The sequence below is a fragment of the Pleurodeles waltl genome, chromosome 10 (genome assembly GCF_031143425.1).
Source record: "Pleurodeles waltl isolate 20211129_DDA chromosome 10, aPleWal1.hap1.20221129, whole genome shotgun sequence".
Classification (NCBI taxonomy): Eukaryota; Metazoa; Chordata; class Amphibia; order Caudata; family Salamandridae; genus Pleurodeles; species Pleurodeles waltl.
The window spans coordinates 108,277,349-108,292,764 of record NC_090449.1 but is presented as its reverse complement, the minus strand read 5'-3'; the positions used below and the strand labels follow the sequence as shown (position 1 = coordinate 108,292,764).

The following is a 15,416-nucleotide window of genomic DNA, read 5'->3' as shown; positions in this document are numbered from 1 at the left end:
TTTCATAGAATAAAAAAAATATTTAAAATTATAATTTTGTTTTATATTTTATATATTCTTCACTTATTTCTACCTCACTTGTTTCGAGTATATTGCATGCATTTAAATATTATTTCATTACTGTTACTTCTATGTGTTCTTTAGACTTCGCTCAGTTGTATTTAATTTATTTTTATTTCATTTTTTCACGGAGAATACTAACATTTGTTTTAATTTATTTAAATGTAGTTATTATTGATACGTACGTTTATATTTTATTTAGAGTTTTACGTATTGCTTACTTTTCCATTCATGCGATAAATATAATTTATTTAATTAATATATATTTTATTGCTAGTCCTTGTATTAATAATGTACACTTAGAAATTATATTTACAAGTGCTAGTTAATCACGATTTGTTCATTATTTTTGGCATTTGTATCTCACATATCTATTGGGTGGTTATGTCCAATTATAATCGGAAACATTCCTTCAACAAATTAAATAAGATTTTGATTCTATTCCAAAAAAGCTCGACAAAAGCGAAGGCAAATACCACGATAAAAAAGGAAGAGCACTGGGAAGAACGCCACAAAGTCACATGTAATGAGACGTTTCGATGTGGGATGAAAAGCAACTATACGGGTTTCTTGTTTTCAATTATTACACGATATGGGGGGCGAGAAGAATAAATTTACATGGCACTGACCACGCTAATTTTTTTAATTAAAGCAATACTGCTCTTTAGAGCTGCTTTTGCGAGTGTATAAAAGTCCATACGAGTTTGCAAAAATATATCTGTACTTTATATTGCTCTACACCTATGCTGTGTCAGATCACACCAGAAGCGTGTAGTCGCAAAAATAATACAAACACGTTAGGCAAGATGCGATAGTATAGCCTCCGATGCTATACTGTGACAACGCGTAGTGCTAATTCCGAAATCACAGCGATGACATACACCTGACAATACTTTACACCGCATTATTCCAAATGGTAAATAAAGGGCGGGACAAAATTAATAACTGCTATAATGGCTGCATTTTACCAACTTACACTTAATCTTACAATTTGACCTGAACGTACACGAATATTTATGATCGTGTCAATATAAAAGACACAGGCGTGCTTTAATCGATTTCAATAGGACAGCAATATTCTGTATTCAACCAAATTATTTGCATTATTATCTAAAAATGAGATTACATGAGTTTTTGCGAGACGTAAAAAATGCAGATAATAAAACTATCCTCTGGTACGTAGGCATCAATTAGTATTTGTGAAAGTCGCGGCACAACGCTGAGCAAGTTATTCTTCCATGCAAAAACCGGTAACCAGAAACACATCATGCGTTAAAAAAAGAAAAATCAACAAAATCAGATGTTTTACTAATAATAATGCGCCTCGCCAGTAGACTCTGTCCTCTGCATTGAACGAGCTAAGTCAAAGAACAGCGTTTTGATTCACAGACTTGCGTTACGGACATTTTGTCAAAATAAACAACAGAGGGGGAACAACACAAGCTGCGGGGAGGTGTTTAGGTGTGAATGTGGTTGCAATAGATTTAAATCTGCCACGTCAGTGAACGGGCTCCCCCTGTGCCGGCTAAACTCCTCCCTCTCTTCGATAGCTGAACCCGACTGTTGACAACGGCCCTTTCACTTTTAATTTACCGGCTGTTTCCGCTTCCTTTTGTGTGTTTGAAGGCAGTCAGTGTTTGGTCGGGCAGGGGGAACCTGGCTGCGCCGCGCACTGTAAAGAAACTGGTGACAGATCAAGGGTGCGGAAATGCTATCCGTTTTGGTGCTGGGGGCACAGGCTCTATAAAGAGAGCGGAGACAACTTGTTCTGGTGGCTGTTCATCCATGTGTCATGCTCTGCGCAGGATGCCAACTGTACATGCTTTGTTGGTTGTGTGCTCTATTTTTCGAGCATCTCTGTGCCATGCTTTATACAGGACTGCTAAAGCATTATGCGTTTGTGGTGGTGTGGTTGGGAGGCTGTGCATCACTGCGCCACGCTTAGTACAGGATACTTCTGTATTATTTGGTGGTTTGTGATCTGTGCAGCTCCTTTCCCTGATCTATACAGGATGTGTCGTACAGCATCTGTGGAGGTGTGTTGTTGGTGTGTATGCATCTCTGTCTCGTGTTCTTTTCAGAATGCTGGCGCAGTATGTTTTGGTGGTAATATTTCATTGATGTTGCCCAACTATGACGTGGTGTGTAATTGATGCCAATGACAGCTGCTATGTGGTGTGTTGTGAGACAGTCCCCCATGTGTCATGCTTTGTACAGGGTGCTAATGCTGCATGTTTTGGCGGTGTTGTGTTGTGGGAGGTGCACCTATGTGCCGTGCTGTGTGCAGGATGCTATACTAATGCTGCATGTTTCGGTGGTGGCGTGTTGTGGGGTGGTGTGTGCATAATGTTAATGTTGCTATGTTTTGACGGCTGTGTGTTGAGGGGCGGTCACTTCTGTATCATGCTATGTACATGATGCTATTGCTTAATTTTTTTTTTGGGGGGGGGTGTGGGGGTGTACAATGGTCAGTCACCTCGATGACATGCTCCGCACAGGATGCTACTGATGTGTGTTCTGATAATAGTGTGGCCTAGGTGTTGAACACCATTGCCCTGAATCGGAGTCTAAAGATGAGCGCGTTGGAGGTGGCGTGTTCTTACTGCTGAACACCTCTGGGCCATGTTTTGCACAAACACTGGGATTCTGAATGTTTTGGTGGGTGGAGGGTGTGAAGATCAGTGCCATGCTTTCTACAGTATGAGCCGCCCATCTGTGTATGAGATGGTGTTATTACATGTTGTGTGCGGTGTGTTCTGGGGACTCTGCAGCTTTATGCCATGCCCTGAAAAGGATGCCAATGCGAAATGTGTTGCTTATATGCTCTGGGGTGCTCGGTGCCATGCCCTGTACAGTGCTCAAATGGTGCATAGTTTGGTGTTGGCGTGTTAATCTGGGGTCAATGCAGCCCTATGCCGAATGCCAGTGATGCTATGTGTGTGATGTCGGTGTTGTGCATGTTAGCAATATGCTCTGTTCAGTAGTGCTTAATTTGTGCCGGTGGTTGCAGATTGTGAGTACCGACACTCCTTTTTTTGGGACCGGCACTCTTTTTTAATCGTTGGGCGTTGACCCAGAGCAGCATAGAGAAAGGCAGAAAAAGTAGAATTGGGGGTGGGGGGAGAGACACAAATCAGCGACAGTCGGGAATATCAGGGCGCACAAAGAACCCGGAACCGAGATAAAACTGCAGTGAATGTGTGGAGATGGAAGAAAGGCACGAGGCGGAATCAAGGCTAGTGCATTCTCCTATTATGCAGCGCCGCCCGGTGGCTCCAGAATAAAACTTTGGGCGTGCTCCATGTAGTTATTGCTACAAATTAAGCACTGCTGTACAGAACGATAGTGACGTGTGTTGGTTTGTTATTTGTTATATTGCAGCTGTGTGCCGCGCTGTGGTGCCAGTAGTGCGCATTGTGCTATTTTTGTGCTCTGGGAGTTGTGCGCCATGCTGTGTACATGTTGGTAATATTTAGAGAGCACGGCACAGGCACCAACACCATAGGATGATACGCGGCATATGTCGGCAGTGATCGAGGAGAGGGCACCTCACTAGCATGCCTTAATACCAACGAGACTTACTTTGCGGGTAGAGCGGGCCCCTCAGTAAATGAATCAAGCAGGTGAGGGATACTGAGGCTTGCACTTCTGCTTGCTCATGCTGTATGCTTTTTGAGAGGTGGGCCCCTCTTTGCCCATGCTCTTTAATGAGGTTTGCCCCCTCTGTGCCCATGATGGCTGCTGACACTGGTGTGGTAAGAGGTCTCCACCCTGTGCTACTGACACTGGTGTGCTGTGGTGTGTCGCTCTGTGCCCATTCTGTCTACTGGCACTGGTGTGGTGGGGTATGCCGCTCTGTGCCCATGCTGTCTACTGGCACTGGTGTGGTGGGGTATGCCCCTCTGTGTGCGTGTTCTCTAAAAACACTAGTGTGTGGTGAGGTGTGCCCCTATGCTTCTTTGATCACTACTTACACAGGTGTGCTGGGATGTGCCCCTCTGTGCCCATGCTCCTTCCTGACACTGATGTGGTGAGGTGTGCCCTCCGTGCCCATGCTGTCTACTGACAGGAGTGTGGTGAGGTGGGCCCTCTGTACTAATCATCTGCCTGACAATTCTGACAATGGTGGTCTCGCTTTGGTAGCGGTGTGGCCCGCTCTGTGCCTTGCTCAGTGTAGTGATAGTTTCTTGCTGCAAGGGTTGTTGCCGGGACTCACACTGCCTGCTTTGGTGGCGGGTGTGCACCTTTACCCATGCTTTGTCCAGCCACTGATGTTCATGCCTCAGTTGGCTTCTGTGCCCTTGCTTTGTCTTGACACCAGTGCTCATGCGCAGTACTTTGGTGGCGAGGAGGACACATCTGCGCCAAGCTCCATGCAGATACCAAGACATTCATGCTCCGAGTGCCGCTGGCTCGATGAAAACTTGTGGGCCAATGTTCTGCACAGACACATGCTGCAGGTGTGAGAGGCGGGCGCAGTGGTAGGACGAGCATCACTGTGCCATACGCGAGGAGGGAGGGTTGGCACCACTGTGCCAGGAGACACTCGCACTGCAAAGGCGGCCATGTGCTACAGGTGTTGGTGGGGAGTGGGCACCTCTTTCTTGAGGTGCATTGCTGGTGCCTGGGCGAGCACGTCTGTGCCATGCCCGGTAGAGACACTCAAGCTGCAGGTGTGAGTGGGTACCACGGTGCCATGTGTTGCGTGTGCTGCTGGAAGCGTGCGCACCTCTGTCCCAGTAGACACTCTCATTGCAGGCGTAGACTTCTGCGCCATGGGATACGCAGTTGGTGGATGTAAGGACCACCACTCTGCTATGACCCCCGGCTCTGTGCCATGCTGAGTGGAGGCACTCAAGCTGCAGGCGTAGATGTCGGGTGTACACCTCTCAGTAACATGACGTGCCATGGTGAGTTCTATGCACCTCTGTGCCATGAACCACAGGGGCCGGTGGCTGGGTAGGCACATATGTACCATGCTCCATACAGGCACTCGTGTTGTAGGTGGGTATGCCGGGTGTACATCTCTGTGCCATGGGATACAGGTGAAGGTGAGTGGTATGCAACTGGCTGCTAGCTTGGTGGGCACCTCTGCCTCTGTGCCACGCGCGTAAAGGCACTCGCGCTAGCGGTGTGAGTGGCGGCTGTACATCTCTGTGCCATAGGATACAGGTGAAGGTGAGTGGTATGCAACTGGCTGCTAGCTAGGTGGGTATGCCGGGTGTACATCTCTGTGCCATGGGATACAGGTGAAGGTGAGTGGTATGCAACTGGCTGCTAGCTTGTTGGGCACCTCTGCCTCTGTGCCACGCGCGTAAAGTCACTCGCGCTGGCGGTGTGAGTGGCGGGTGTACATCTCTGTGCCCTGTGACGCAGGTGTTGATGGGTGTAAGCACAACTATGCCATGCTCGGTACAGACACTAACTACAGGCGTGTGTGGTAGGTGTACACCGCTGTTCCCTGCGATGCGGGGCCTGGTGCTGGGCACGCAACTCCGTACCACAAGCGCTTCTGGTGCTGCAGGCGGGTGTACTCCGCCGACACCCGTGAGACGTGGGCGCTAAACCATGGCAGCCTCTTCAAGGGCCGCCTCGGCTCCTCTCGCTGGTAATTCGGCCCTTTGTGCTAATTCCTGCCGGCCTGTCAGCGAGAGTTACTCATTACCGTATTAAAGGGAAATGGAGGGTCTCGACTTCACTTAACCAGCTCCGAACAAATTGGATAAAAGGGTTTCACACCAGAGGAGGTCAGGAGGGGAGGAAAACGCCATTTTGTAAATACCGCTTCAAACAACGCTAATGCTGTAATGGCACTCACCAGCCCCTGCCAGCTTCCGCGACTCCTTTAAAGCCCGGCTCTGGGAAATATTAACACGGTTTTTTATATAATGCGTAATTTTAGTAAAGAAGAGGCTATTTTGTTACTTTTAACGGAAGCAATGCGGAGACTCGCAGATGCATCTTCGCTGAACAGAAAGAAACCGCCCATTAATGGTCCGAAGTGATTTGCCGAATATAGTATTTTATGTCTCCAAGTGGTACGAACGTTTCGTAGATCGGTGTGTCAGTGCAGCGTAAATATAAGGCAGTGTTTGGACCTGATACTCTGTGCTAGCCGCTGGTTAATTGTGTTGAGAGTAAACAAGAACGTTTTGGTGCATGTTGTGTGGAGGACTGTATTTGGCTCATTCAAGCAAACCGAGACCTCTCAGTACAGCGTCCTATATTTTTATTGCTTTTCCAATTTATCCTGGATTATAAGGGTATTGTGGTCAACGTTGCGGGCCTAAATCACAATAATGCGGAATCGTCTGTTAAATGTGTTTCAACACCAAGAATAACAATGTTTTTAAATAAAAATGCAAAAGACTAGTGGCTGATTTTCACAATATTTTCAGTGCCATTTTATGCAAAAAAAAGTATGGTTTCAATAGAAAACTGAAAATTGAAGCAGCAGACTTTTGTGGTGAAAATGAATTGAAGCAGAGGCGAGGAAGGCCCGGGCGCCCCGGACTGGAGCTCCGTGAGGATGGCTCGTGTTCACCTCGGTGCCGGAGGACGGGAGCTGAAGGGGCCGAGGATGCTAGGAAGCGGGAGCTGTGGTGCTGCCGGGGAAGGCCCGGGGCGCCACTGGCAGGGATCTCTGAGCGGGCCCAGGCGCTAAAGAGGACGGGGGTTCGAGAGGACCAGGACTGCTTGAGGACGGGGCAGCTAAGAGACAGGAGCCTGGGAGGATGGGGACTGCTAGGGGGCGGCAGCATCTAGAGCCGGGGTCTTCCAATTGGGGGGACGGGCCCCACTAGGGGAGCCTCAAGTGATGGGAAGAGGGGGGGCCGCGAGTCTCTGGCCAAAAGAAGCATTACACAGATAACAGTGTTTTGTTTTAAACAGAAACATGTTACTGCACTAATAAAAAAAGGAAACATTACTAAACTGCAATGTTTAAATACGTCTAGATATATTTAAACATTGCCATCTTTATAAATTAATTGGAAAAAAATTCTAAGGGGGGCACTGATTTTTATTTTTCAACTGGGGGGGCGCGGCATTAAACAGTTTGGAGACCACTGATCTAGAGGGCTGGTGGCAGCTCTGAGAGACAGGCCTGGGACACCGGGGTTGAAGAGGCAGGGAGGCTAGAGGGAGTGAGCTCCGAGAAGGCCAGAGCCACTGAGTGATGTGAGCTCTGACAGCACAGGCTGGACCTTAAGGGTAGTGATTCATCTCCGAATGTACCGTGTCCCTGCCTCCGAGTGGGCCAGGGCTTGAACTCGAACTGCGGCCCAGGCTCTTGATACGGGTGCGAGAGGTCCAGCCCCTACCACCAAGGCCCTCCTGCTCCATTCTCCGGTTTGGCGCGGACCCCTCGGGGGGCGAGGAGTATCCCATCTCCGGCCGCCACTCACCTGCACTCTGGACTCCACCAGGTCGAGCCGCAGCGCCAGCGCCTCCCGCATGAAGACATCCGGGTAGTGGCTCTCATTGAAGGCCTTCTCCAGCTCCTCCAGCTGCCAGCCCGTGAAGTTGGTGCGGGTCCGCCTTCTCTTGCAGCCGGGGCTCTCTTTGTCCGGGTCGCTCGAGTCTGAAAATCAGCGAGAAACAACACCGTGAGTGCCGTGACGTGCACGAGGCCTCAAACCCCCCACACCACCTTCAGAGCAGGCATCAACATCTACCAAAACACAGCTTTTCTGTTTATCACGAAAAAGACGCAGAGTGTCCCAAGTAAACACCAAGGTGCGCGCTTCAAGTGGCATTCTCTCCCAAACTCTCGGAGATCAAAGGCATGAATGTTTTTCCGGATTTCTCACGTTGGGCAGCCGAACTCAGAGGCAATAACAACGGCCCCAGCCGAGAGAAGCTTCCCACGTGCATTACTTCACTGCTGTTTTTCCCTACGTTAAATGATGGTGTGGGGAACCGGACCCACCCCGGCTGCAAGTGCATTTCGGACGCATTGTGGAGACACCCCGCTCCTAAAAGGCCCGGCGCCCACTCTTCCTGCTAGGTAAGTCATATGGGGACATGGGTTCTACAATGCCAGCCACTAAGAGTGATCCTTGTCCTACAGAGCCAGCTCCTCGGGGGGTAATCTGTACCCAGAAAACAAGGTATGTGTCGTGATCATTCTCATACAGGGCCAATCATGTGCTGGGCCAGAACCCTACACCTAGAAAACCAGGCACCCCCTTTCTTAAAGGGAATGTTGTCAGAGGCCACCTTTCTCCTACAAGGCCATTCAGGTATAATCACTCCTCGCCTACACATACAGTGACATGAGGTCACTCTGCTCTTGCAAGGCCAACCAGTCTTACCATGCTGTCACCTTTCTTCAACTAGGCCAGTCAAATGCCATCACATCATTCCCTCAGGCCCAGTCGCTTCCAAAAGGGGCCACCAAAAAAAGTTAGCCACCTGGCCCAGTCAACTGTAGTCACCCAGTTTCTATAAGACTGGCCACCTTGTCCCAACAAAACCAGATGCCGTTCTCCTGAAGGACCTGTCACTTGAGGTGACCTTGCCTCTCAAAGGTCTACGAGGCAGTCCCAGACCCTGCCTACAGGCCCAGTCACCTGGAGTCAATCCTCCTTTAAAGGGAGAGTTAGTTACATCCTCCACTCCCACAAGGTACTGGAGTCACCCCACTCAAAAAGAGCAGTCACCAAGCCAAGCACTTTATCATCTCAGATCTGCAATCCGGACCCATCAGACCCCAACAAGGCCAGTCCTGCAGCCCCAGAGGGATGGACACGTGGTGGCCGCAGACAGAACACAAATGAGTGTTAATCCGGTCCCTATCATTCTTTAGTTTTATACCTGAAACCCGCTCAGGGTGCTTTTGGGCGATCAACAGTGTCGATTGTTGACATTGGTTAACAATGAAGTTTTGTTGCTTTACAAAGACTTGCTGACCCTCAAAACCTTTACACACAATAAGTCCTTTTCCTAATGCAGATGAAGCAATGCCTTCCACCCACACCCACAGCTTTAAAATCACACACAAAAGAAATCCGGAACCATCGGAGGTACACAGATTTCCATACTAGGCCAGAGTAAACCGATATTTGCCCGAGGCTGGAGGCCACCTTTCCATATAGGCAGAAGCACTACATTTTCCTGCCCTAAAGATGAAGCACTAGATTGCTTGCCCTACCTTAAAGAGATTAGATTTATGGGCCAGGACCCCTTTTACTTTCATTTTGTGGGCCCAGTTATTGGCCCCTCTTTTCTCTGCAGAGGCCATAGGCCGTTGCCTATTAAGTGTTGTATTTTCGGAGGTTCTGGATTGCCCTTACCGGTGTTTTGTTTGCAGGAGCACTGGAGGGCCCTATCGGTTATTTTAGTTTCAGAGGCCCTGGGTAGCCCATCTTGGGATCTATTTTCCCGATACACTGGATTTCCGTAGTGGTACTTTACTTACAGGGGCCTTAGATGATCTAACTTGATACTTTAATTACAGAGCCATAGGATGTTTTATGCATGTACTTTATTTACATCGTTTTCAAGATGCTCTTCGCCGTTTTATTTACCCAAACGTTGCGATGCCCAACCAGTGCTCTGTTTACAGAGGCCCCGGGATGTCCTGTCCTTGCTTTGTTTTGGCCCTGCGGTGTCCTATCAGTTCTTTACTCACAGAGGCTCTGGGTTGCCCATCTGTGTTTTATTCACGGAAGCTCTTGGTTCTCTCATCGGTGCTTCATTTAAGATGGCTTTGGGCCGTCTTATCGGTGGTTTATTTACTGTGGTCCTGGGTCGTCCTTTCGATGCTTTACTCTCAGCGACCCTACGGGATTCTGTGGTCCATTCTTAACAGTGGCCCTGGGCTGTTCTATCGGTGCTGTGTTTGCAGTGGCCCTAGGCTGTTCTATCGGTACTGTGTTTCCAGTGGCCCTGTGCTGTCCTGTCGGTGCTGTGTTTGCAGTGGCCCTGGATTGTCCTAACTGTGCCCCGTTAACAGTGGCCTTGGGTTGTCATATCGGTGCTTTATTAACAGTTGCCCTGGGTTGTTCCATCGGTGCTTTGTTAACAATGGCCCTCGGTTGTCCTATCGGTGCTTTGTTAACAATGGCCCTGGGTTGTCCTGTCAGCGCTGTCTTTGCAGACGCACCAGATTGTCATTCGGCCCTACGCTGCTAACACTGTACACACAGTCATTGGGGTGCTCTTTGTTCAGCCTGCCAGCCTTTTACCCTTGGACCCTTTGTTTCCCCGGTCATACAGGAAGGTCTGAAAGAGACTGTAATAATTTTATTACACACACCTCTTAATTGTTGGGCTTTAAGAATTGATCAACGAGTTACCACTACAAAGACAGCCAACAAAGCCTAGCCCAAGAGATTAAATACCCTGCTTTCCACGGAACCTGTGAAGCCAAGCTTCCCACGCCTAGGCCCAGTGCTCACGCCTAACAAGGAGCATGCATAGCGTTTCATACAAAGAGCTCTGTGCTCGGACCCTGCTCCCACAGCAGTGACCTGGGTAGAGCGGCTTCACCTCGAGGACGGCTATCGAACGACAGGCTGACGCCCCTAGAAGAGAAACCTGCCTCAGAGCCCACGGCTTAGAATGACAGACCGAGCCACCGCGCGGAGAAGGTCCGACTCCAGCAGCTTACAGCTTCCCCTGTCCTTGCCAGGGAGGGGAGGCTGCAGCCCCGTCCGGATGGGGGCACCGCTGCCGTGCGCATCTTTCTGTGGCCATCGTGGCCTCGTGTGTCCTCACAGACCTGCGCTGCAACCTTTGTGCACAGACCCCGCAAAGCTGCCGGCTCCGCACAGACTCGTGGCATCAGCCCTCTCCACAGATAGTGCTCTGCGTGGAGCACATCTGAGTTACCCACAGACCAGTGGCAACACCCTCTCCACAGACCCTGATGCCCGTGTAACACAACTCACACACGCTGCTGGATCTCCACAGACCATGGAGCAAATGTCGGTTACCCACAGACCAGTGGCAACATTCCCTTCACTGACCCTGGTGCCCCTGTAGCACAGTACACACGCTGCAGGATCTCCACAGACCGTGCTGTGCGCGGACCTCATCCCGGTTACCCACAGACCACCCTCCACAGACCCTGATGTCCGAAGAGCACAATGCACGCGCTGCTGGCTCCCTTGAGGCCCGAGCAGCGGCCCTGCACACCGACCCCGCTATCAGTGGACACATAGCGCTTACTGGCGTCCCCCCTGAGGCCTGTGCCAGCGGCCCTCCACACGCACCGTGCTGCCACCGTCACTCGCACAAACACACCAGAACACATGGAAATCACTGGCTCTCATTATCGCACACAACCGACGGTGGCCCCTCATATTTTACGATCACGACTGGCTGTCACTCCCGCAAACCACGAATTGCTGTATTTACGTGAATCCCCGATTTCACCTCGACACCCACCACCCACTCTGATACCACCCTAGTCACTCCTTCAATACTCCAGAATCAATATGAAACTTCTGTATGCGCGACTTTGCAATACTGAGGCATACCCACGACCCCGCCCTCAGCCCCAACCACCGTCCAGACTTCCAGCCACAGCCCACGCGCTCCGCCACAGTGCGGGTTCCCACCCTCAGACACCGAGAGATGTCCCAGTGCCCGCCTCACCCAGGACGCCTTCTCCATTCGTATGTTATCTCTTCGAATTGGACTTCAACAAACTTTTATGACTCTTCGAGCAAGTGTTCCAGCCCTCAACTAAAATCACCTCAGGTGCCCCCCATGTCTCTTGCGCATCCCAGGAACCACGAGATGGGTAACTCCGCGGCCCGCCGGGCCGGAATACTCGCTCAAGGGCCCAGCATTAACTCCTAATCCGAGACAATAAATCCAGGCTCTGCCCTGCACCACCAGGATAGAAGAGAACTGCGAATTCCGTAGCGCCTCAGCAACAGGGAAGCGCTTCCCAAACACTACCCAAGCATTACACCTTCACAACAACCAGTGCCGCTAACTATGTGAGAACCACGAACCTCTCCATTACCACAAACAATAAACTGACGCTCCAGACCCCACACACCTCTGAGAAGTGCGGACCACCAATTGAAATCGCAATAACAGCACGAGTGGCCTCTTCCAGGCTACTTCGCGCCCAAACGCCACAGTTGACACCAACACAGCAAGCAACCCCCAACTGTGCCCTCCAACATCCACCTGAGTAAGGAGACCTCAAACCCTGACAACAGTCCGGACGCACAGACCTGGTCTCACAGCTTTCCCTGACCGCGAAGCGCGGTGTCAGTTGCCCGAGCATGGCAAGAGGTGTAGTGCCGCCCCGTCAACCCTCTTTTCACAGTGTGGAGACTCCCTCCACCTCCAGAGATAGCACTGCATGCACCTCACTCCCCAGCGGAACGCCCAATGAGCCCTCAACAAGGAACCTTGCGCCCGATCTCGCTTCTCTGCGCGCAGCGCTTCCTGGGACCAGGCACCGGCTCTCCGAGAACAGGTAGAACCGGCTTGTGACAGCTCTGTATCGGGGATTTTGGTCTCGGTGCCCCTTCCGTTGTGATGAGATCTTATCTTCATGTACAGACTTTTCAAATGTGCGGCTCCCCGGTCAGCACCGGGTAAAGTTTACTTAGGGCGACTGTCCGTGGCCGAAGGGCTCACCCGTCCTGGCAATGTCACCGTACCCACGCTCATCTTATTGCAGTTTCAGGGAAAGTGTCACTGGCGGTGTTCCTTCTGCATCAAGGGGGCTCAGTCGGTGGTCATTGGCACCCAGATTAGGGATTTAGTCCTGGGTTCCTCCTTGTCAACTACTGGGAGATCAGTCCGTGCTTTCTTGTTATTCAGTCCTGGTACCCCATGCTCAGTTCCATTCACAATTCCTGCACACTTCCCCCTAAAGATACCGTGCTAGGTTATTATTTTTTTGGGATCACTCATAGTTTCTCAGAGTTTCCGCTCTCACTTCAAAAGTCTTTCTCTTCCGCGACCGACAACCCAACACCTTGGAGCTCACTCAGTGCTCCAGTCCTCGTGCCTGCACTCTTCATTTTTGCAGGACGTCTGCGTGCTCCCAACACTCGGTGCTCACTCAATGCTCACTCTCTCAATCAGTCTTGGGGGTCTTCACTCCTCCGGTCCCTTTGCAAGTCCCGTCTCCAGGCCTGCGCTCCGACCTCTTACAATATGCCTCTCTATCCCTGGGCACACAGCAAGTGTCTCGTCACTCAGTCCTGCCACTCGTGCTCAGGTCTATTCACTGAGATTCCACCGTCCTCTGCCTGCACCCTTCCTCCTACCCTCTCTAAGGGAGCTTTGGAGGGTCCCTTCTCCATCCTCCGGTCTGGAGCATAGTTCACTTCTTCTGTCACTCAGTGGTGTCACTGATGCTCAGGTCCACTCACTGAGATCCCACCCGTCCTCAGCCCGCACTCTTCCTCCTACCCTCCCCAGGACGGCTTTGGAGGGTCCCTTCTTCATCCGCTGGTCTGGAGCATAGTTCACTTCTGTCACTCACTCCTGTCACTGATGCTCAGGTCCACTCACCGAGATCCCACCTGTCCCCTTCCTGCACTCTTCCTCCTCCCCTCCCCAGGACGGCTTTGGAGGGTCCCTTTTCCATCCACTGGTCTGGAGCATAGTCCCCTTCTTCTGTTACTCAGTCGTGTCACTGATGGTCAGGTCCACTTACTGAGATCCCACCCGTCCTCAGCCTGCACTCTTCCTCCTACCCTCCCCAGGACGGCTTTGGAGGGTCCCTTCTTCATCCGCAGGTCTGGAGCATAGTTCACTTCTTCTGTCACTCAGTCGTGTCACTGATGGTCAGGTCCACTTACTGAGATCCCACCCGTCCTCAGCCTGCACTCTTCCTCCTACCCTCCCCAGGACGGCTTTGGAGGGTCCCTTCTCCATCCTTTGGTCTGGAGCATAGTTCACTTCTTCTGTCACTCAGTCGTGTCACTGATGCTCAGGTCCACTCACTGAGATCTCATCTGTCCTCAGCCCGCACTTCTCCTCCTACCCTCTCTAGCGGAGCTTTGGAGGGTCCCTTCTCCATCCTCCGGTCTGGAGCATAGTTCACTTCTTCTGTCACTCAGTGGTGTCACTGATGCTCAGGTCCACTCACTGAGATCTCATCTGTCCTCAGCCCGCACTTCTCCTCCTACCCTCTCTAGGGGAGCTTTGGAGGGTCCCTTCTCCATCCTCCGGTCTGGAGCATAGTTCACTTCTTCTGTCACTCAGTGGTGTCACTGATGCTCAGGTCCCAGGTCCTCTTCCAAGTCCCAACCTCGGCTCCCTCTCCCCCCAGGACGCGCGGGCCGGGTCCCGTCACTCACCCCCAGCACCCCCCACATCCCCCGAACCCCCTCTCACCTGACATCTTGTACTGCTGCCCGTCCCCGTTGAGGCCGCAGCCGGAGGGCAGCAGCTGGCCGGGGTTGACGACGGAGGCGGCGCACGAGCCGCCCAGCAGTCCATCAATGGAGAAGGGCCCGGCCGAGGCTGCGGACTGCAGCTGGTGCCCGGCGGCGGCCAGCTCGTACACATGGTGGTGGCTGAGCGGGTAGGGGAAGCCCACCATGCCGCCCAGGGAGCCCCCGAACTGGGCGTGCGGGTGCTCGAGGATGCGGCTGTCCATCATGTCCGTGGCCGGAGGGGCGGGAGTCTGGAGGCCGGAAGGCGGAAGCGGCTCCTCAGCGGCCGGCGGAGCACAGTGACGGGCCGGCGCGGCCGGGAGGGGACATGCTGCCAGCGCCGGGGCCGCCCTTTACTTTATCAGCAGCACCCTTCCAATAATTAGCCCGGGCTCTGGGAGCGCCGGGGCCAATCACCGGCCCGCCTGGGCGTGACGTCACAGACGGGGCACGCACGGCGCGTCCTCCGTATCGATTGCTAATTATACCTGACATCCACCTCAATAAACAATATCAGAGCTGTCACAACAAGACAAGGGGGGCTTTGATAAGAACTGCGCGCCCCGCCCGGCTTGAGATCTGACTGATACCCAGTTAAACACTAGCAGCACGGCTGCTGCGGCCACTCCTCCACCGCCCCCCCCCAGCAGCGGCACTAATAGATTTCCCTTTAAAACACTGGCTGGCGTGTTGTGGGGATTTTTCAGCAGAAATGCTCGACTCTCTGAACCTTTAAAGTGATGTTGCTCCAATTACAGGGAGACATTGAGCGGCAAATAGACTGATGCAATAATAGAGATTCGTCATCCGCTGCTTTTCCCGAGCTGTCACATTGAATTTAAAAGTACAGGCCTTCTCATCTCCGCGCGGGCTCCACGGGGCCGCCAGAGCATCCTGTACAGTATTTAAGAAGCGGGTTTATGATATTATAGGCGGAGGGAAGGAGGGGGCTGGGCGGAGGATGTCTTCTCCGGGTATTGATCTATTGACAGG

At 51.7% G+C, this 15,416-nt stretch overlaps 1 protein-coding gene across 1 annotated transcript in view; it reads right to left on the bottom strand.

The window, feature by feature from the left end:
- Positions 1 to 14,797, bottom strand: part of UNCX (UNC homeobox) — a 16,070-nt gene extending 1,273 nt beyond the window's left edge. The window contains exons 1-2 of the mRNA XM_069209899.1: positions 14,383 to 14,797; positions 7,467 to 7,642 (exon numbers count right to left, since the gene is read on the bottom strand). Of these exons, the coding sequence (XP_069066000.1) occupies positions 7,467 to 7,642; positions 14,383 to 14,650 (444 nt within the window). The 5' untranslated portion in view covers positions 14,651 to 14,797. The remainder of the gene's footprint in view (positions 1 to 7,466; positions 7,643 to 14,382) is intronic.
- Between the last annotated feature and the right edge of the window lie 619 nt (positions 14,798 to 15,416).